Source organism: Hibiscus syriacus, unplaced genomic scaffold (assembly GCF_006381635.1).
Source record: "Hibiscus syriacus cultivar Baekdansim isolate YM2019G1 unplaced genomic scaffold, ASM638163v2 tig00113725_pilon, whole genome shotgun sequence".
NCBI classification, from domain to species: domain Eukaryota; kingdom Viridiplantae; phylum Streptophyta; class Magnoliopsida; order Malvales; family Malvaceae; genus Hibiscus; species Hibiscus syriacus.
In genome coordinates this window covers 9,313,091-9,338,161 of record NW_024063471.1, presented here as the reverse complement: position 1 = coordinate 9,338,161, position 25,071 = coordinate 9,313,091, and the positions used below count along the sequence as shown (strand labels likewise).

At 33.0% G+C, this 25,071-nt stretch overlaps 1 protein-coding gene across 1 annotated transcript in view; it reads right to left on the bottom strand.

The window, feature by feature from the left end:
• LOC120187662 (endo-1,4-beta-xylanase 5-like) overlaps positions 1-25,071 on the bottom strand; it is a 39,763-nt gene continuing 14,692 nt past the window's right edge. The window contains exons 3-9 of the mRNA XM_039191328.1: positions 5,062-5,198; positions 2,242-2,301; positions 2,019-2,068; positions 1,716-1,938; positions 1,392-1,555; positions 1,230-1,328; positions 1-1,161 (exon numbers count right to left, since the gene is read on the bottom strand). Of these exons, the coding sequence (XP_039047259.1) occupies positions 19-1,161; positions 1,230-1,328; positions 1,392-1,555; positions 1,716-1,938; positions 2,019-2,068; positions 2,242-2,301; positions 5,062-5,198 (1,876 nt within the window). The 3' untranslated portion in view covers positions 1-18. The remainder of the gene's footprint in view (positions 1,162-1,229; positions 1,329-1,391; positions 1,556-1,715; positions 1,939-2,018; positions 2,069-2,241; positions 2,302-5,061; positions 5,199-25,071) is intronic.

Genomic DNA, 25,071 nt, shown 5'->3' with positions numbered 1-25,071 from the left:
GGAAAACGGCAAAATACATCACGTAGAAACTTGTAGAAGCATAATTTTGTCGTTGGATTCACGTCTAGGTTCCACCTTGAAGCTCTGAATCAATGAAGAATTGGCTGCTTCAATACGATCACTGATTTGCACTTGATATTCTCCATGAAAAAGAGAGGCCTCAAAGAAACCATGGGTATCAGTTTGGCCTTGTAAAATGGCCTTAATCCCCCATTCTTTCAACAGCTTGTCTACAACATCCCCAGTCGCCAAGTTCTTGAAGTTATTATCAGTTAAACACATTCGGTAACACCCTCCCGGTTGCCAGGCCGACCATATTATTATCCCGTTAACACCAGGGTGCCCATGTCCTTCCCTCAACACTTGTTCCAAATACATCGCCTGATTTGGGTTGCTCTTCACGTCTATTTCCGTCAGCCAAATTGGCAACTTCATGGCGGCCAGTGTGTCCAAAGATGATCTTATATACGGAAGGTTCGGGACATCGAAATGGCACTCGAGGCCGATCGCCATTTGCTTAGCATTGCCACCCAATACGCCTTGAATTTCCTTCAGTTTCACAAGGTACTTAGCCGGTGTTGATGCAGCATCTCCCTTCTCCTCGAGCGTATTGAATTCGTTCATGAACAAAGGTACCGAAGAATCGACATTGGACACCATTTTGTATAACGTGGAAGAAGCTTCAGCCCCAAGCTTACTTTCGAAGAAATTGAAGTGCAGATTCTCATTGACAACGTCCCAGCCGATTACTTGACCCTTGTATTTGGTCATGACTGAGTTAATCCTTTTGCTGGCAGCTGCCGAAAGGTCGTTTGCCCCGAGAGAGGGCACCCAACTGGGTTGGTAATGAGGATCGTCCCAGAAAATGTTGTGTCCTCGAACCGCAATGTTGTTTTGTTTCATCAATGCCATCATCGAATCCGAGACTGTATAGTCTTCCTTGCCTCGGCTTGGCTCATTGCTGTACCATTTCATTTCGTTCTCAAAGGTTGTATGTGTAAACCTCGAGGTGAACCAGCTTTGGTAGCCAACGTTGGTGAGGATGTTCTTGTTCGAAGCACAGCCAATGGGTTTCCCCGAAACCTTTTGCTCGATGGAAATCTTCGAGTTCGCAACCGGCTTCCCTCGTGCATCAACACGGATTCTTACCCGTCTCTTTGTCTTGCAAAATATATATATCGTCAGTGCATCTAATATAAGTCGAATATATATTAAGTAGATTAACTGACCTTCTCAATGTTTTCAACATGATGACGGTTCCACTCTTCATGTGTGAATGGTTGCAGAGAGACGCTATCGACCCAGATTTCGACCGAGGTGTTATGGTTCTGAAGAAATTAGATGGTGAGTTAAATGATCTTGAAGGAAAACAAGATGAAATTGATGATCACCTCGAATATAAGCTCAGCAGGGCCCGAGGCATCCACGGTTACGCCACCCTTGAGCATGGTCCAACACTCCGACTCGGCAACAGTTGCCGCAGCTACCTTTAATCCGGTAACAGTTTTTAATACTGCCTTCACCAAAGATTTCCCTTCACTCACTTGTACCCAACCTTCATTGTCACCGATCCAAACCATTATTCTTTTAAATGATTACAATATAGTATATATTTAGAATTTTTTTAACCTATACATATTCTACAGATGCAGCTGCTCGAACTCAAACATTTCTAGATATTTTCTTTTACTAGTGATACCATCGAGATTACTTACTGGAGAAGGTATAGAGCTTGTTGTTTTCCAAGTAAAGCTTGTGAGAGACACCATCAAGGGATTGGGTTCGTTTACGAGCCACAACGAATTTGTTGCCATTCGAATCATTTCGGTGTTGGATTAAGGCATTTCCGAAGGTAGACCATCCTATCAAGCCCTCATTTAACTCTGGGTTCTTAATTATGCCTCCCCCATACTGAGCCTTGTGAGGTTGTGCTAAACACTTGACGTTTTAAAATATATTAGAATTTGAGTTTTAATTTAATATTAAAAAATGGATACGGTACGGTAAAACTTAATTACCTCAATGCTGGCTGTATAATCATAGGGCACTGCCTTCGCTTTGATGACTGCTGCCAAAGATGGGCTCTATTGTTATTATTGATACAAAAAAACATAAGCATGTCATATTTTTTTATGCAATAATTTCATTATCCATGTAAAAATAACCAATACCACTATTGTATTATATTAAATATAAATTCATTTTTGGTCTAATATATATCATTATCTCTAATAATCAAACCTGCGAAAAGGATCCATAATGCTAACAGAAGCAGACTCTCTTTTTTCCAAACCTCCATTGCTGTTTAATTCAATAGGAAAAAGAATAAAATCAATGACATTCTTCTTAAAGAATGGTTAAGTGAAACCGACGACAAAATTATATTAGAAGGAAAAACAAGACATATGCATGGAACCAACACATCATTTTATATTAGGAAGACGAATTTATAAAATTTTGACGAGACACAAACTTATAAATTTTAGAAAAACGAAAATAGATTTACAATTGAAATACAAAAAAATTATTTATAATATATAAGAATTTAAAATTTTCAAAAAGAACGACTGATCCACTTACTCGACCCTCAATCTATCCCAATATATGATATTTTTTCATACACACAAGTTAATACGACTTGATTGAAAATATATTCAAAACAAACTGTAAAAACTAATAGCTGATACCTGTGACTGAAAGAGAGCTACGATTAGAATTGGGTGAGAATATTAAGATTGGATTATTATATATATGTATATGATTTTATACAGTTTTGGAAACACTGCCGTGCATTTTTTTACAGCGATACCATGGTTATATTTTATATTTTAGGAAAACAATTGATTTTTATTCTTCAAATGTGAAATATGTTTACCAATAAAGATATTGTTTTCCAAATATATATTGAATATCAATAATTTTAATATCAGAAATAAAAACAAAAGATTTTGTTTCTGTAAATATAAATTCAAAGTCCTTATCTTTTTCAACTAATAGTAGATATTATTTTTATTAAATAATGAGGAAATATATAAATTATAATAAGAGTCTATAAAATTTTAAAATAAATTAATTACATTAGTTGGATTTTCCCCTAAAATTATCGAAATACACAAACTAATTACATGAACAACAAAATAAAACCTACCAGAAAAGGGTTAAAAGCACAATTAAAAAGCTCGATAAAATGATAAACACAAGCATATATCATCTTCGGTGATGAAGGATGAACATCATCAATGCTAACATAAAACTACATATGAAAATGATGATTCTTTAACAAAATTAACATTATCACAACTTAATACTGATCTTTCTACCATGATTGCAAGAGCCTATCAATATCTAGTCTAAGGGTCCAACGCAAGGAAAAATAAACATGATAATTAAAAAATCCATTTGAATTTGAAGAAATGATGTTAAATCCAACCTTGAGAAAAAAAAAGATGTGTTATAAGAATAGAAAAAGATTGTACTACAAGAACTTTCTTAGCCTATTGATAATTTACACACATCCTATAGACAACATTGCTCGAGCTCAAGACTTCTAAGAAGATCATTCACTTTTACAATTGAAATCACTTTATGAGTTCTCGTAGACTATTTCTACCATCTCACATCATATTTATTTGTCATGTCATATTTTCTCAATATTAAAATTTCTAAATTATCGTCTTATTTATCTTTCATATTATGGTTTAATTTTTACTCTTAATCCTAACTATTTTTCATGGATAACTTAAAGTAAATTAGTTGGAGATTTTATCGATCTAAACAGAGCTCGAAATCTCATAAACAGAATAACCACAAGAAATGAGTGCAGTGTAGCAGGCATATTGGGACACAGAACAAGAACCACCAATTAAACTTGGAAGAATATATAAATAATACAATACTGGAGAGTGTGGCAGCATTTAGTAGTCCTGCAATTCATCTCAACGTTCTTAAACCAAATGACAAAGATAGGCTTAGTTAAACTGGATGAAGTAGGTACTATAGCATCCCTTGCCCCTCTGCATAAAATTGTTGACTTTAATTACTCAATTCAGAGAGAAAATGATGTAAGGTACTCCTACCTTAAATTGATTGTGGATATAGGAAGGAATCAAAACAACCTACATAAGTGAATGTCTCAAAAAGATGACTTGGTGGTAGATGTAAAGGTGAAATGGAGGGCTATTTATGTTATGAAGTGGGTAACGAAAGTATGTTGATATGGATAAGGTATGGGCAATGAAAAAAGGATAGTTGGTGAGGATAGTACCTTAGAAAGACCAAGGAAGAACCAGTGCTACAATGAGCAAAGACCCAGCCTTACAAATCTCTCTAAGGGGTGGTAACAAAGGACTTGGACCCACTATTTATAAGGAGATAGGAACCACAAGTATTAAGGAATAGTGGTTGACGCCACAAGTAATTAACTTACTTGATAAGTCGATAAAAGTCACAAGGACTTGAGAAAAGAGAATAATCTCACTTAAATTATATCAAAGGTGTGCTTACAAAATGAATAGGATTAGCCTATTTATAGGAAAATGAAGGGACATAGGCGAATGGGAACTTAATGTTTTGGCTAGCCCTTGTGTCTCTTTTAAAGTACATAATTAATTGAATAAAAAAATAAAAACATAGGTGTTGGTTTGGTTGACATGGGGAGTCTTAATCCTTGGCAGAATAATGCTTGAACCCCTTCAAGTTTGTGCCAAAGTGAATGGATAGGTGCCTTGGCCGAATGGTGAAGTCCCTTGGTGTTTGGCTCGCATAGGAGGGTCACGTGCATTGCACACACTTGCTGATCACATGGGAGTTCTACGGATGCTTGTGGTGCAGCCTTGTGCATGGGATGAAGGCTGGTCATGTGCATCACCTTGGGTGTGTGAGTTCTGTCCCAAGCTAGCATAGGCGTGCATGTAGCTAGCAAGCAAGTGAGCTGTTATGATTTGTTGTTCCAATCGAGTTCTCTTTGGGTCCTTAGCATCTCTTTTAGCTACCTTTAATTTTTCATTTGGTCAAGTTTATCAACTTAGCTTCAAAAAGTCCACCTAGCGGAGTTTAGCAAACCTTGAGCTTCTCCAGCTAACTTGAGCTTCCCATTGTGTTCCATGAGCTGCCATGAAGTTTGTGAACTAATTGTGAGCTGCATATGGATCCCAAATACTCCAACAAGTTGCCCCAATGTGTCCCATGCTTCCATGTACCTATATGTGCAAAGTAAACAAAGTAAATCAAAGGCACTGAACTTGTATGATCCAATTACCTTGCTGACATGCATGATTATGATCTTGTGAGCTATGAATGCATGTCATGAGCTAAGTACATAATGATATAACATATGTAAGCTAATTTATAAGACTTAAGAGCTAAAATGAATGCATATGAGCTAACAAATGAATGATTAAGCATGCTTCCATTTCATGAATGTAATGAATCATGCTTAAATGAATGCAAGACTAATCTAACATACTTAACATACTTGAAATAACAATGTGCATCAATCATAAAGACGTGGATATGCTAAGTTACTTTACTCATTAAATCACATAACTAACAACCTTAGCATGATATGTATGATTATTTCATATATGATCATAATGATATAAACTAAGTAAAGTTTTAAGAATACTCCCTTTGTATGTGGTGAAAACGTGCTTCCATCATCCCCCTTCTTTAGGGCGATTTGTCCTCAAATTGGAGCCTTTGGTATGCTTGAAATGTTCATTATGTTCTTCCAATTGCATAGCTTTTGGCAAAAGAAAGTATTATTTGGACGAATGTGTTCTTTCAATAGGTACCATTTCACAAGATCTCCTATTAGGCCTTTCTTTGGAATGTAAATTACCAACATGTACCTTTTTGGAATAATCTTCTTCTAAGGATACCCTTGTTGGAAGTGACTTTTCATTTGGTTTTGATGTGATCCTGTCTAGCTCCAATTATCTCCATGAGTTAATCACACTATAGATGATCTTCATTGTTGTTTCTAAGGGAGTTCTCCCTTATCCTATCTCAAACTATGTCATTTATACATTGTATTCTATCAGTAGCATGCATTCACATCTTAGTATAAATTATCAATTTCGTCATATCATCATATGCTTAGTTTATCATGTCTTTCTCATCATTCAAATTTATTCTATGATTACATATATCATTTCTTAGGATATTATTATTACATGTTTCCATTTATCATTTATTATGAATACCACATCTTTATATTATTTGGTGCACATTGTTATTTAAATATGCTAAGCATGTTAGAATAGTTTTGCATTCATATTAAGCATGATTCATCACATTTAAATAATGGTAGCATACTTATTATTTATTCATGAACTTGAGCATTGTAACTTATATACATTTTGTATTTAGTGCAAGGTACGTTCAAGGCAATCCAGTTGACAGTTCACGTCACTCATATTGATCGCCACTTTTGAGATTGTTCCAAGAAACTTTGGGTGATGAAGTATTCTTAACACTTAATCTCCTATCTCTTATCTTTCCAACGTACTTTGAATCGTATCAATCTGATATTGGGAGCTCAAGATATTCCCATATTACTGAAGATAGTGCAGGTTGGAAATAAATACGGGATTTGCAATCATTCATCCATAGAAGACATATATAGCTCATTGGAGCATGATACACGTTGGGACAGCTTGATGAAGCATTTGGAAGACACGTACAGCTTAGTGGAGCATTTTGGAAGACAAACAGCTAGGTGGAGCATTTGGGAGACACAAACAACTCACAAACAGCTCACAAAGAATCTGGGCAGGTAGTGGAACACTAAGGAGAGCTCAAGGCCAGCTAATCACCACCAGCCCTTATTTGCTAACTAGATACCCACTCAAGAAAGCTCATACATGTCCAATTCATGTTGCATATGACCAGCAAACCAGCATACATTTATTCATGTTAATTAAGCATTAAATTATGTCTTTGAGGGAGCACAAAATCTGGCCAAATACCATTCGACTATACGCCTTTAAAATTCTATAAATAGGCTTTCCTATTTCATTTGTAATCAGACTTTGATTAATTAAAATTATTGTGAGGTTTTCTCTCAATGTTGGTTCTTCTTAGAACTATTTTCTTGACATTTCAAATTTTGTTTACACAATTTATACTCTTAAATTTTCAAGAATTTACTAATAATTAAGATTAATTTGTATAATTCAAAAAATTATGAAATTCCTTATATCTCATTAGTAGCCATTCATGACTTTTCTCATTCAAAAGGAATTTTGGTTTTCCTAATTCTTCATAAGAAGTGTTTGGGAAATTATACAAATATTTATAAGGAGTAGTAATGTCTTTTCTTTCCTCTACTTAGGAAATTTACTCAAAGAAATTTAATACCTACAATCAATCTTTTAGTAGTAGTAATGTCTTATCACTTTTTCGTTCATAAAATTTAACATATTAGCCTTAAAGAGATCATCATGTATTTATTTACTATGACTAAATTTGGTAGTTTATTCTACCATTTTAATCTCTACTCTTTTAACTTATGCACTAAGTTTAAAGAGTTCTATTATTGTCATAATATTTAATAAATTAAAATAGTGAGTATAGTTATGAATAGTGCACCAGGTAGGTTTCTAAGAAATAGAGATGGTGCACTAGACAGACTTAAATACCAAATTTTTCAGAGAATCAATCCTAGACATGGACTTTCATACTAATCATATTACTTTCTAATAAATCATTTTATTACTTTTCTCTTTCTTAAGGCCTCTTAACAAATTATTCTTGATACTTTTACTCACAATAGTATCTTATTGAGCATACATATTTTAGGCTCGCTACTGCCTTAGCCTTAGTCTTACTAGTTTTTCACTACCTTAGTCTTAACTAGTTGTTTATCTCATTTCGAAATATTTTCAATATCAATTAAAGACTAACTTAAAGGCTCAATTATTCTAATTCATGTATGTAAAAAACATGAATTAAAAGCAAAGAGTCTAAATGATACGACCTTGCAATTAGAATCATAAATCTCGAGCACACTTGTTCATTCTCACCATGCTTGCAATTTCAATCTTTGCTTCATGACCGCTTAATCAGAATGATCTCGAAATCTACCAAGACGATCACATCTTTAACATTTTCTTTTAATTCTGTTAATTCTAGAAACATAAGAAATTCCACCAAGTCAACCTTTGAGAAATAATTTGTTAATAGTAAAATTTACTTCAAATACTTTAATGATAGAAATAAAGTCCTTATATTTTGTATCTCAGGTCTTTGTGTCAACAGATTTTAAAAATCAAAACAACTCTTTGATAAGGACGTTTTGAGAATCAAAATAGCTCTACTCCAAGTTAATCAATTTGATCCTTCAAAATTGTTAAAACTTCTCAGAGAAAGTGAGATTATTAGTATGACAAAAATAACACTAAACATTATATATGTCAATATAATCCCCAATAGTATTATGGTCCACATTCACTTCACCACAATAGGCTCCTTCCAATTCACATAATATCAATATAAGATATTTTTGAAAAATCAATATAAGATATTTAATCTCATGGTTAAAATGGCTAATGCATAAAATTCATTAAACGTATCTACATAACTTCATATTGATATTTAATCTCTGAAACTAGAAGTTATTCATCCATTGGTAGCATTAAAACTCATTAGCATTAAATATATGCAATTCTCAAAAGAACTAAACTAATGTTAATAAAGGTATTTATATACCTTTACATCGTAAAAATACTTTTGGTTTCCACCATTAATATCGATATGACATCATACTTCAATCTAACATTTCATATTCTTAATATAAAATAAAATAGACCGAATAATTGTAATTTTATATAACTGCATAACAATTCATATGCATCCATAAAGACTATTAAATAATACTTAACAATCGTTTTCAAACATGCATTATTGTGCATTTAAAGGTCCGTTTTAAAATCTTACGCATCATATTCAATTTCATAACTCGCACTTATAAAGTCAATAACTATAAAGCATTCCAGCATTAAAGACAAGAATTCTAAGCTTTATAAAAGAATCAAAAGAAACATCTTAATAGCATGCGAAACAAACTTACTATTTCTTAAAGCATCCAATTTTCACACGCCTATTTCTTTATGCTAAATATTCTTTATACTAAATATTTTAATAATCTGGCCATCATTTTCATTAACGCATGGTACACAAATATTTTAAAAGTCATATTAATATAAAAATATACATATTAATATGTGTAAATGCATGAATTAATGCACGTAAACACTCTAAAAATGGCATTTTGCCACTCCAAATAACCATTGCAATTCTTCAGTCATCAGTCAAGCAATTATATTAATTACGCAAAGATATACTCATTATTTTATAGCCTTCACACTAAAGATTAAACCTGACATATTTCTTTAATAATTTTGTAGGTATATAAAACGTGTATAAATATTTTTGCTTCCAATAACAAGATAGATCAAACCTGAACTCAGATTAAAATTTTTTGTATTATGATCAATCATGACAAGTAGTCTTTCAGTAGTAGTAGAATTCGTTCTTAAATTATTAGAAATTAGACTACTACAAAACTAGGCGTTAGCACTGACTAAATAATAATAAAATAAATAAGGAATTCGATCAACCATGCCTAGTGCCTTAGAAACAAATTCGCTTCGATGTTTTCGTAATGTCTTGAAAAACCAAAAATAATTTTAGGGTTCATTTTACTAAAATTAGATTTCCTTTTAATAATAAAAATATTGATTAAAAGATTCGTCACTAATCTTTGTTTAGGGTATGATTGGAACACCCAAAAATAGTTTGTCATTTTAATAAATTTTAATTTTAAAATTATTAAAACAAATTTTAGGCCTACTTTTCAGTAAAACAAGTTCAGGCGTTGATTACTTGTGGGGAAGGGTTAGCACCCCACAACACCTAATTAATTAATTATTGTCTTTGCAATTAGATTTATGGATTCAAAATTTAATTTAATTAATGATCTCCTGTTATTTAAATAAATATAATGTTATTTAACCAATTAAAATTTTAGAGAGAGAAATTGATTGTTCATGTATTTAACTAGAGAGATTTAACCGCCTAATATAAGATAAAGTGTCATCTCTCATATTTTCAACTAATGCAGTGAATTATCAATATTTCATATCTAAAATTTTAAGCTAAATTGTTAACATTTCAGCATGCCAAACCAAAGGGAAACACCACCTAATATAAGGTAGAGTGATGATTTTCTCTTATTTGGAAAGAAATAAGAAATACTATAATCATTGTATTTATTTATCTAAGGCTATGCAACAAACAAAAGTTTTATTAATGAAAATTATCAGACCTTTAAGATATATAGAAAATGTTTGAATATCTATAAGTATGAAAACTAAGCCTTCGAATAGGGTCGAGAGTCTCATTTTTGATAAATCTAAATATGATAACATTTCTTTTTCTACCCTCCTAATTGATTTTAAGATATTATTATTTTTATGGTTTCATTGGATGATGCCCATTCATTTTAAAATATCAAATTAAACTACCCAGGTGGATTAAGTTAACTCTCTTCAATAATTTAGAATAAATGTGCATTGCCTTTTAATATATTATTGAAAAAATATTGAGTGATGTGAATGTGGCTATCAGACTTATAAGAATAATTAAAAAAATGTTATGCAAACAATTAATTTCAACCATTTTAAATATGAATTAGTCATGCTCGAATTATCAATCAAATTAATTAGCTATGTCATTTTTAAAAATACACACATAAACATGTCATTAAAACAACTAAAATTAATTAATAGTTAGCCATTAAACAAATAAATAAAGCATTCCATAAATGGAATAAATTGATATCTAATAGTAATAAAGTTCATTTAACTAACACGAGGGATTTAATTGAATATAAAAATAAATTACAGGGGGCTAATTGTGAATTTGAGAAGTTAATTTAAAGTTTTAAGGGCTAAATTATAAGTTACTAAAAATAAAAGGACTGAAGAGAAAATTTACCCTTTTTCTTAAAAAAAAAAAGGTGCAATTCGTAAATGTTTCAGACCGAAAAATTGATTCGATCAAGCCGACTTCTATTTAAACCTTTTTCCCAATTTTTTATTCATTTTAAACCCCTTAAAACACTCTGAAGCTGTCTCTACCCTAACCCTCCTCCAATTAGCCAAACCAAGAAACCGGTGGTACTCTAGTGGTTAAATAGGTCTGACCAAGACGTCGACCGCCATCTACGGTTTCCGAAAAACCTAAAATCTACTTCATTCAAAAGCTCTCCCCCTCCTAAGTTTAAATCTCCCCCTCCTAAAATGATCCCTTCCCCTTTTTATGTTGATTGCTTTTAACCATACAGATCTGGATTTTTCCTTTATTTATGATGAATCGAATCTCTCTAAAAGATATTATTTCCTCCTTTTGACGATTTTGGTGTCTACTTAGTGATTCGATTTTTTTAACCAAAATCGAGGATTCGGTTCTTGTTTCCCTTATTTGCTTATTCGATTGGAAGAGAAAATCTTTCTTTTTTGGGGTTGATTAGTGTTGTTTCCAAATTAGTTTCTTTTTCTTTTTCCTTCCAAAATACATGAGATTTGGAAATGGATCTTTCTATTTCTGACCGACGCGTGGTCTTCATGCTCAGCCTTTAGATGCTCACGACCTCTTGTAGTCGTTGGATCATTTGATAAGATTCAACTGCTAAGGCTGATGTGGCGCTTGTGTTTTACATTTTTAGGGCTTTAAAACTCTAAATTTCGTGCTATTTGGATTGCTGATGTTAAGGCTGTAAAATCAAGTAGTGGGATCTGGGTAGGTTGAGTAAAATCGAATATAAGTCTAATTTAATGATTTGATTTGAATCAGGTCGTATATATGACAAATCAATTTAGCTTATTTTTATGTTGAATTGATATCAGATTCAAGTCGAGTTCAGGTCGGATCGATGTCAGTTGAGGTCCGAAAGTAAATAAAGATCAAGTTAATTCAGGTTCTGGTGTACTTCAGTCGGATCTCGTTCAAATCTTGTTACATCATTGACAGATAAAATTCAGGTTGGATGTTTACGGATTAAATTCAGGTCGGATCATTTTTACTTTTGGATTAATTATTTTATCATCTTTCGTGATTGTTGAATTGTATATGATTTCGAGTAAATTATAAAAAAATATTATGGATTAATTTTGTAAAAATATAAATTTAAGAACAAAATTGAAGAAATGTCAAATTACAAATAAAATTTTAAAATATAAATTAAACAACACACATAGGTAACCAAATCGAAATAAATTTAAAATGTGAAATTTAAATTAATATAAAAAAGACTAAATTATACCTATTTAAAAAATTATAGGTCAATTATAAAAATATAAATAACAACTAACAATGGGCCAAATGAATATGCAAATATAAAGTTAAGGACTAAATTAAATACATATAAAAGTGAAAAACTTAAAATTAAAATAAATTAAAAAAATAAAAGGATAAAATCGAAATAAATATAAAATGCGAAGAAATAATAAAAAATATAGTAAATTATATTCATTTAAAAAATTAAAAAAATTTATAATATATATATATATATATATATATATAAAGACAAAATATATAATATATTTATATGTAGTTTATTAATAAACTATGTAATATATATATATATATATATATATATATATATATATTATATATATATATATAAAATATATATAATATATAAGATTTATGTATATAGTTTTTATATATAGTATATTAAATAAATATATATAAATAGTTTACATTAAAAATTATATAATTTATATAAATTGTGAAATTTATTAATGAACTACGTGTAAGCAATATATAAATTATATAAAATATTAAAGTATAGAATTTATATTAATATAATATAAATTTATATAATTATATATATAACTATATTTATTTTATAAACTATATAATTATTATAAACTACATATATAAATTATGTTTATATGAACTGTATATATAAACTATGTATAAACTATATGTATAAACTATAAAAAAATATATAGTTAATAAACTATAATTTTTATTAATATATATATATATATATATATATATATATATATATATATATATATATATATAAACTATATATGTATAAACTATATAAGTATATAGTTTATAAATTATATTTATATTAATATAATATATATATATATGTATGTATAACTAATATAAATAATATATATATATATATAAATACTATGCATAAACTATATAAAATAATAAAGTATATAGTTTATAGAAATACTATGCATAAACTATAAAAAATAATAAAATATATAGTTTATAGAAGTACTAAATCCTAAATTCTAAACTATAAACAATAGTTTATATAAATCATATATATAATATTAACCTACAGTCTATAAACAATAATTAATAGAGAAAATCGCCTCAGTGACCAAAAATGCCTTATAATATACAATTTTAATCAATTTTTTTTGGATTTGCCAAAATGACCAACAAAATCGCAATGCAAAATAAAAATCGCAACGCGATCTCCAGAATCGCAAATCAGTTCCCAGAATCGCAACGCGATTATGAAGAATCGCAATGCGATAGTACAAATTCGCATTGCGATTTTCCAGAATCGCAACGCGAATATGAAAATCGCAACGCGAACATATAAATCGCAACGCGAACCTGACTATCGCAACAAGTATCCGTAAAATCGCAACGCGTATCCGTAAATCGCAACGACAATACTTAAAATCACAACGCGTATCCGTAAATCGCAACGAGAATATGTAAATCGCAACGCGTATCCGTAAATCGCAACGAGAATACGTAAATCGCAATACGTATCCGTAAATCGCAACGACAATACGTAAAATCGCAACGCGTATCCGTAAATCGCAACGCGATCTCCGGTATCGCAAATCAGTTTTCAGATTCGCAACGCGATTCTGACTATTGCAACGCGGAAATCACAACGCGAATATGACTATCGCAACGCGAATATGACTATCGTAATACGGAATTGACTATCGCAACGCGGAAATAACTATCGCAACGAGAGAATCGCAATGCGAAATGAAAATCGCAATGCGAAATGGAAATCGCAACGAGTGAATCGCAATGCGAAAATGAAAATCGCAACGCGAAATTAGTTTCGCGTTGCGATTTTCATTTTCGCATTGCGATTCACTCGTTGCGATTTCCATTTCGCATTGCGATTCTCTCGTTGCGATAGTCATTTCCGCGTTGCGATAGTCTGTTTTGCATTCAACATAATGCAGATTGAAATCAACAAATCAACTATTACATTTCAATCAATTAAACAAGCACAAATATTATGTAAACATCAATTAAACAAATCAACATTTACAAATCATCTTTTACAAATCAATTAAACAATCAAATAATAATAATAAAATCAACTTTTGCACCCATACATCCATTTCACGCAGCTCACTTCAGGATTAACCTGCAGAAACCAAACATTGAATCAACAACACTTTCTACACATCTAAAACCTACAAACAACAAATTATTGAATTCTAGCTACTTAACCAAACATTTTCAAACCAAAAAGAGTAAATATGTTTAACAACACTTGCATTTGACTTACAAATTGTTTATGGACACTTTCATAACACGGATACAGGTAGGCAGCGTCTCGCATATATCGCTCTAGCCATAAAATGCCGAAACCACAAGCCTACTGCACCTCTATCTCTATCGGTGGGAGGTAGAAAATATGTACTTCCTGTCGTCAAACGCTCCAAGCACATGCATACGAGATGACCACAATCCCCTCTGGCTTCCTTCATTTGTTGTGGCGCGGTCTCGTCTCTGATAACTGTAACATTGAACTTCTTTGGCTTCTTGTTTCCATACTTAGTCCAATAATCAATTGCATCCAAGAATTTAGCCAAATGAGAGCTCCATCCCTTAATCATATCTCTCAAATCAGACAATGATATATAATTTATCATGCTGTCATATACTATTATCTTTAGGGATGGGAGCTGAAGCTCGACGAGAAGCCAATGAGTACGGTCCAAAACAGGGATAAACACCTGCATCGAAATGTAATAATTCAAATTGCGCAGTTATTTATGAACACCTTTAAAATATTTAAACAAATATACCAACCTTATCGTTCGCCCACCATGCAGGATAAAGTTTAGCTTGTCCATTAGCCAACACATATGATTCCTGTCGTTGATTCTTCAAGTGAACTACGTGAAAAGACATCGGCATAATTGTATATCGCATTTTTTTAATATTTTTCTTCAATTTCCTTACAATTAGAAGACGTGCCACCCATGCATCAATATGCTGTTTTACAAAAAAATACATATATTAGTGAATTACATAAATTTTAAAAAAAATTAATCAAACTGAAATATAAGAAATATAAGACTTACCCCCCATCGAAATAGTCGTTGTCTTCAATCCATAATAATATACCCCACCAAGACCGTTCAATCAACAAATGCATATCATCGTTGAGTTTGTATATGTCAGCGTAACACCCTTGGCTCCGCTCATGTAGATAAAATCCAACTGCGGTCTTAGCCCAAAGGGTATTATCCAGAATTGTTTCCGGTAGTTGTTTCCTCTCCACTTCATCTGCCGGAATGGTACTGGCCGGTAACTTATACGAAAGCCAACAGTCATCCATCATGTCCAGCACGTGAGGGGGCTTCTCAATAATTCGATATATTACGCCGTGTGAATCGGGTTCTAGAATGTTGGGAGGGACCTTTTCAACGATGACAATGGCCTCTTGAACGGTGGGAGGGGACTCTTGAGGGATAATAGGGGCTCTTGAACGATAGGGGAGGCCTCTTGAACGATGACAGGTGAGTCGGGCTTTTTCTTACGGATTCTTTGCACTATTGGGGTGAACGGAGACGTAATGGCACGTGCACGCCGTCTGATGCGTGAACTTCGTCTTGCAAGAAAAACCCGACGTAGAGCATCCACCTTAGCGGGCCGCTAAAAATAAATTAATACATAAATCAGTAAATAAACAGACATGATATTAAACAGTGAGAACAAAGACAAATATATTTCAAACATGCACGGTATTCACCCAAGTCATTATTATATCATTGTTCACAAAATGCATCAGATAACATTCCAGAAGTAAGCACTTATATAAACATTTAAAAGGACAACATATAGGTTTAGTGCAGGTTCAATGACAACATAAAGAGTAGTAGTTTATTCTTGAAACTTAAATTTTCAACACTGTGAAGTTATTATTTGTCTTTTGGTTGAAGTAATGCAATTCATTCAAGTTTCAATTTGCAGAAGAAGAATAGAATCTGAAACTTAAAATCGCAACGCGAAAATGACTATCGCAATGCGAAAATGACTATCGCAATGCGAATTTGACTATCGCAACGAGAGAATCGCAATGCGAAATGAAAATCGCAACCAAAAGATTGAAACTTGAATGGATTGCATTACTTTAACCAAAAGACAAAACAAAGACAAATATTAACTTCAGACTATTAAAGAATACACAGTTTAGCAGAATTGGCAGCAACCGAACAAATTTACTTTCAACCAAAAGACAAAAAGACAAATACTAACTTCACAGTGTTAAAGAATACACAGTTTAGCAGAATTGGCAGCAACCGAACAAATTTACTTTCAACCAAAAGACAAAACAAAGACAAATACTAACTTCACAGTGTTAAAGAATACACAGTTTAGCAGAATTGGCAGCAACCGAATAAATTTACTTCAACCAAAAGACAAAACAAAAGACAAATACTAACTTCACAGTGTTAAAGAATAAACAGTTTAGCAGTATTGGCAGCAACTGAATAAATTTACTAAGCAATCTAAGTGAAATGGTTAATCTAAGTGAAATTACGAGTAAATTTATCATCAAGTTAAATATAGAAAATCTTAAACTTACCTCGTTGCGTAGAGTATGAACCTCATTCTGCAACGATACTACCATCTCACGTAGAGCGGCAACCTCACCACGTAAAGTAGACACCTCCACACGCCATACACCATCGTTATCGCGTAGAGTACCGATCTCCTCACGCAAGGCATTGACCTCATCACGTAACTCCCTTGACTCATCCCGTGGAGGTGGAGGTGGAGAACAAGGAGATAGAAGTCGTGGCATCTTTGTCGGTCGCCTATCATGAGGTGATGGTGGAGAAGAGGCTCGATGATGTGACGGGATAGGTGATGGCTCTCGTTATAGAGGTGTATAGTCGGGTCGATCAAGTGATGGCTCTGGGTGAGGTGATGGCTCTCGAAGTGGAGAAAGTGGAGGCTGCTCATCATTCGTGCCATCAAAAAAACGTTGACTAGCTTGCCACCAATCAGTGGCAAGCTCAGCCTCCGTGGGTGTCAGTCTCTGTAATGGAGTGTTGGCCTCCTAAAAATATAAAAACTCAAACAAAGTTAAACGTCTACTATTAATAACTTGTTTATATATGATAGTATTTGTGTTAACTTACACTATTTATTGTCGCATATGGTATTAAGTCTTCCCAATCCAACATACGTTTCTTCTTCCAGGAAATAGCCCTAGGAATATCATTTGATGTTTTTAATGCATATGTCTGCATGCTGGGGAAAGCCTCGAATATCCAAATCTACAAACAACATAATAACAAACATTAGTAATTGTTAAATAATTAATTATAATTTTGAAAAAATTATATAGAAATTCTTACCTTAAAGGCCCAAACAAAGCCTGACAAAGTGTATTTCGACCCATCGCCACGCAAACTTTTGCGGTCATCAAAGGCAGACGACAACTTAGTCCAGGTAGCTTTCCATATATACGAACCCCACGGAAACAGATTCCATGCATTTAGGTCCTCTACCAATAGTATTAGCTCATGAGGAATAGGTTGTCTGGCCTCTCTGCCTAAAAAGCTGGCATACAAAAGTACTAGAAGGCATACTCGGACAACATCGACGTCATTCATCCGAGTAAAACCATCTTTCTTATTAAACAATTTCTTCAGGTCGTCGATGTGTAAGTTCGGCTTCTCTATTGACTCATCAGGAAAAACCCAGGATAACCATGATGGGCGGGTGATATGACGAGTGTACCGGCCTACATCATCGTGTCCGAATCGTAGACCAGTGATTAAACAGAACTCCTTCCGCCCAAAATAAATATACGCCGGTGGAAAATAAAACCATATCTCTTCCTCACCACGTTGTATACTGTCGGGTAGATCGCTAGTCATGGTCTGAAGCCACAAATGGGTCAAATTAGCATCTCCACTCGGATGCTGTACTCTCAGCCATGGCCCGAAGCATGTTTCCTCAAACAATTTTCTTTGTGCAGGTGAAAGCTTTGAAGCAATTGTAGTGGCTAGGCTAACTTTATTCCTTAATGTCAATGAAGCCGAAAAAAATTTCTACAAAAACAATAAACATACCAAGTTAGATATACCAAAAACTACACTGTGAAGATATACCAAAAACAATAAACATAAAGAGTAGTAGTTTATTCTTGAAACTAAAATTTGCAACACTGTTTTATCTTTTGGTTGAAATGAAAATCGCAACGAGAGAATGACTATCGCAATGCGGAAATGACTATCGCAACGATAGAATCGCAACGCGAAATGACTATCGCAACGAGAGAATCGCAACGCGAAATGAAAATCGCAACGAGAGAATCGCAACGCGAAATGAAAATCGCAACACGAAATTAAAATCGCAACGAGAGAATTGCAATGCGAAATGAAAATCGCAATGCGATTTTGGTTTCGCGTTGCGATTATCTCGTTGCGATTTTCATTTCGCGTTGCGATTCTCTCGTTGCGATTTTCATTTCTCTCGTTGCGATAGTCATTTTCGTGTTGTGATTTTCATTTTCATGTTGCGATTTTAAGTTTAGAAACTATTCTTCTTCTGTAAATTGAAACTTTAATGGATTGCATTACTTCAACCAAAACATAAAACAAAGACAAATACTAACTTCACAGGGTTAAAGACTAAACAGTTTAGCAGTATTGGCAGCAATCGAATGAATTTAATAAAAAATCTAAGTGAAATGGTTAATCTATTATTGAAATTACCAGTAAACTTATCATCAATTTCAATATGAAAATCCTAAAATAATGCAAAAATTTCAAAAAAAAAATAATTAAAAAAACTAACCCTCGGAGGTTGATTTTCCATTTCTGAATGATTGTGAGGGATTTCTGACCGTGAATGGTTGTGAGGGATTTCGTCGTAGATGGGGACGGAAATCTTCGGAGATGGGGACGGATTTCGCCGTAGAGAGTGAGAGATGGAGATGGGACTGAGTTGTGATTTTAGGTTTTAGGTTATGAGTTGCGATTACGGGATATACTATGGACGGTTCAATGTTCCGACAATTAATATTCGTGTTTGGAATTTGAAAATAAAATACTCGTAGCGATTCTAATGGCGCTTTAAAAATCGCGTTGCGATATACGGATACGCGTTGCGATTTTACGTATTGTCGTTGCGATTTACGGATACGCATTGCGATTTACGTATTCTCGTTGCGATTTACAGATACGCGTTGCGATTTACGTATTCTCGTTGCGATTTACGGATACGCGTTGCGATTTTATGTATTGTCGTTGCGATTTACGGATACGCGTTGTGATTTTACGGATACTCGTTGCGATAGTCAGAATCACGTTGCGATTTATATGTTCGCGTTGCGATTTTCATATTCACGTTGCGATTATGGAAAATCGCAATGCGAATTTGTACTATCGCATTGTGATTCTGGGAACTGATTTGCGATTCTGGAGATCGCGTTGCGATTTTTATTTCGCATTGCGATTTTGTTGGTCATTTTGGCAAATCCAAAAAAAGTTAGTTAAAATCGTATATTATAATGCATTTTTGGTCACTAAGGCGATTTTCTCTAATTAATATATGTAACATATAGTATATGTATACATGTAAACTATATATGTAACTTATAGAACATGTATGTATAAACAATGTATAATATAATATATATATATATATATATATATATATACCTATATATATATATATAATATAAAATAAATTACTTATAAAATCGTAAACTTTAAACCTTAATCTATAAACCTTAAACTATATAAATTATATATATATATAGACACATTTAATAATTCATATATAGTTTATATAAATAATAGTTTATATAAATTATATACGTGTTTCTTTTGCTTTGTATTGATGTTGTGGACTCCTCAAAAGATGAACAAAATTAAATGCTTTAACTCTTTTTGAATTTCAAAGCAAACTTAAAACCGACGGTTAGAGCATGTATTTAGGGATTTTTATTTTTTTTTATTATTTATATTTGTAAAAAGTACATAGGTTAATATTTGAGCTTTGAAAAAAAAAACAATATAATGGACTAGTGGTTGGTTTTATTATTTAAAAGAAAAACGTTCGTAGGGTTGTAGAGTTGCAGTGGTCGTAAGGTCAACAATTGATACGTATAAATTGCATCGATCGCCATTAAAATTGTGTGTCAGAAAGGTGAGAGCCATGACTGCCAAACTGATATTCTCAAACCCTAAAACCATCAAAGATGCCATTTCTGATACCGTTGACAATTTTACCTATGTTTTAGTTGAGTTGAATGTCACTCAGGTAAAGAGTATCTCTGAAGACGCATTTTCATGCGATTTTCTCTTGACTACTCCTCATCATCCTCTATATAAATTCTTTTAATCTTCCTCATTTTTCACACCAAAATCATCTTCTATTCTTTTATATAACTTAAATTCTCTAATTATTTGAGTTTTAAATTTTTTATTAGTGGTAAGAAATTTATTTTTAAGTTAGTATTTTTTTAAATAGTTGTTATATTTTATATTAATATAATTATATAAATATTATTTATTTAAATTTATTAATTAATTATTTTTTGTGTTAATTATAATTTTTGTTGTCTACAATTATAATGGAAAGTAAACTGCTGTTGAGATTGGATGCAAATCATATCTCCAGACATTTTAGTGATATGATAATATTTTTTTATAATTAATGTTAATATTTATTATTATTTTTAATTTAAATTTATCATGAATTTATATTAATTATAAATTTTTATAATGCATATTATTTAGGAAAATGATCGTATTTTAGAGACATTTATTAAAAACTCACGTATACCGACACCGCAACGTATTTTGCCATATTTGTCTTCTGCCGGGTTTGGGTATAATGCAACAATTATTGGAGGTTGCAAACTCGAACTTGTCCTAATTTCTGCATTGATTGAGAGGTGGAGGCCTGAGATACACACATTTCATCTTCCATGTGGGGAAGCTATAATTACATTGGATGATATCTCTATGCATCTGAGACTTCCCGTCGATGGAAATATTATGTGTGGTATGGCGGATGGTGATTGGCAGTCAATGTGCATGGAGTATCTTGGAGCTTCTCCGCCATAGTTTAATGGAGGTAGAATAGCTTTATCATGGTTGAAAGCTAATTTTGAAGTTTTGAATGAAAATGCATTAGATGATGAAGTAAAGGCATGTGCTCGGGATTATATTCTGCGAATCATTGGAGGAATATTGATGCCCGACAAATCTCGCAACCGGTGCATTGTATGTGGTTGCGACATCTGATTGATTTTAATGAAATTGGAAGATATAGTTGGGGCACTGCAGTTTTGGCATTTCTCTTTAGAGAAATGTGTCGTGCGACGAATTAGAAAAAAACTGATATAGGTGGATGTCTCCTACTTCTACAATCATGGGCGTGGTTCTGCATGTCTTTCTTATAACCGGTCGTCAATGAACCATACGTATTCCCCTTATTATTGAGGTAATTTTCAAACTAAATTTTGATTTAAATATTTTTAATTAAATAGGGTGATATTTAGTTTATATTATATTTCATAGGTGGTCGATGAAAAGAAAGAACCATAGAGATATACCTACTGGACTAGAGAAAATTCGTTTACTTATTGATACAAAAGCTGGGTCTGAGGTATGTTTTGAAATCTATTTAAATATGAATATTTTAATTTAAAATGCTAGATATAATTAGAATATTATATTTATTTAAATTGTGTATTTATATTTCAGTTTCAGTTGATACCTTATGCGAGCGATGAAGTAAAGACTTGCATCTCACCCCACCTGAGTGGGTCATTAGATGTTTGGATGTCAATTGTACCTCTTATATGTTATGATATTATTGAGTGACATCCAGTTGATCGCGTGCTCTGTCAGTTCAGTTGTATGTAATATATTCCTGGAGCATCTAGGAATTTAGATGACATGCGTAACATAGACAGAAGAGGAAAGAAATAAGTCAACTGGGTGGTGAGACACAGAGATTGGATTGCGCTTTTGGAGAACCAGTATGTACAGTTGGCCCCTCGATAATTTTACGCTGAAACTGGTCATATGGTTACGGATAACTATATGGATTTGTTTAATGAGAATAGAAAGTCGTTTCTACTTTCGGCGAAAGCACAAGGGGTTAGCATTCTTAGGCGCCGAGAGTGACGTCCACCATCTCAATATCATCGTCCCCTGACTCGTGGACGGAGAGAAGGCGCTACCGATTCTGCATCAGTCCCACCACAACATCCCTATCCACAGATGATGATGCCACAGGGGTACATGCCCAGCCCTCCAGTTTAGATGCCATCTCCTCAGGGATATATGTCAAACCCACCAGTTCATATGTCATCTTCGCAGGGTTACATTCCTAGCCCGTAGGGTTATATTCCTAACACATAGGGTTTTATGACACCATATGGAGGTGCATATATGACTATGTTTAATGATCCAGCATATGGTTCATATGCATCTTATTTGGATGGTCATTCTCCACAGACACCTCAATCTCCATCTGGATCACAGACATAGATGCCAATGTTTTCACAGTTTTCTCAATTTTCTATGAGCGGTGGGATTGTTAGTAACATTCCTCTAGGGTCGTTATTTTATACAGGCCCTTCAATGTCATCTACGCCAAATGAAGAAAATGCCGATGATAATGATGATAGTGAAGATGAGGAGACTGAAGAACAAGTTCCACGAAGAAATCCTCAGCGAAATAGACAATCACTGCCATGTGGAACTCATTCGAGAAGACGACATCAGTGATCCAGTTGTATTTTAATGTTATTTAAATAGTTATATTTCAAAAATTTATGTAATTTTGTTATGTTATTTAAATGTTTAATGGTTGTTACAACAATATTTTTAATGTTATTTTTTATTCAAATTTAACATTAAATGTTTGTTAAATGTTTGTTAAAATAAAAATTATAGTATTCAAAATTTAAAATTAAAATACAAATTATAGTATTCGAAATTTAAAATTAAAATACAAATTATAGTATTCGAAATTTAACATTAAATTCAACTTAATATTCCAATTGAAATTTAAAATAAGTTATATTCCAATTATAGTTCACAACACTTAAATTGAAATTAAATTTATCCATACGTATGGTTTTATCCTTAACATATACATTAAAACATATACATTAAAACCCACGTGTTATAATCCCATTAACAAAGGCTCACAATGGAAAATAATTCGTAAAAACGTGTCGATGCTCATTCCATACAATTTCAATGTCACAACTAACTTATCACTTCACATTTATTCAATTTATCCATAACATTTTATCCAATTTATTCAAACAACCAACTTATCACTTCACATTTATTCAATTTATCCATAACATTTTATCCAATTTATTCAAACTTCACATAACATTTTAATTTAAGTTATGAACTTAAATTTATCCATATGTATGATTTTATCCTTAACTTGCTGAACTTCCAAAAAGAACTTAAATTTTGGTTATAATTTACCTAATTTCACCATCCAGCTCTACGTCTCTGGGGGATATGAGTGACATAATAGGGCAATGATAACATATTCTCTGACAAAATAATAGAAGGCACGCCCCCGGGAACGCGCTTTCACCACTTTGCCAAGTCCCCTAAAAAATAATAGGTACTGATATGAATAGTTCATCAGGGGATATGAATGACATAATAGGCCAATGATAACATATTCTCTGACAAAATAATGGAAGGCGCGCCCCCGATAACGCGCTTTCACCACTTTGCCAGGTCCCCTAAAAAATAATAGGTACTGAAATAAATAGTTCCCCGGGGGACATGAGTGACATAATAGGGCAATGATAACATATTCTCTGACAAAATAATGGAAGGCGCGCCCCCGAGAACTCGCTTTCACCACTATGCCAAGTCCTCTAAAAAATAATAGGTACTGACATGAATAGTTCCTCGGGGGACACGAGTGACATAATAGAGCAATGATAACATATTCTCTGACAAAATAATGGAAGGCTCACCCCCGAAAACGTGCTTTCACCACTTTGCCAAGTCCCCTAAAAACAATAGGTACTTATATGAATAGTTCCCCGGGGGATATGAGTGACATAATAGGGCAATGATAACATATTCTATGACAAAATAATGGAAGGCCCCCCCGGAAACACGCTTTCACCACTTTGCCAAGTCCCCTAAAAAATAATAGGTACTGACATGAATAGTTCCTCAGGGGACATGAGTGACATAATAGGGCAATGATAACATATTATATGACAAAATAATGGAAGGCGTCCCCCGGAAACGCGCTTTCACCACTTTGCCAAGTCCCCTAAAAAATAATAGGTATTGATATGAATAGTTCCCCGGGGGACATAAGTGACATAATAGAGCAATGATAACATATTATCTGACAAAATAATAGAAGGTACGCCCCCGAAATGCGCTTTCACCACTTGGCCAAGTCCCCTAAAAAATAATAGGTACTGACATGAATAGTTCCCCGGGGGACATGAGTGACATAATAGGGCAATGATAACATATTCTCAGTGACAAAATAATGGAAGGTGCGCCCCCGGGAACATGCCTTATCATGAATAGTACCCCGATTATAGACACTATTATATGCAACGTATTATAAACTTTCAAAACAAACTTCATTTCAGAAGCTTTAAAATTCTGAAACTCGAAATTTCTCAAAAATCTCAATCTTCTATTCTCTGAAAATGAGTCATCTTTCTGTTGTTGTTTTATATGATGGAAAAATTAAGGAAGCTAAAGAGGGGGTTGTTTT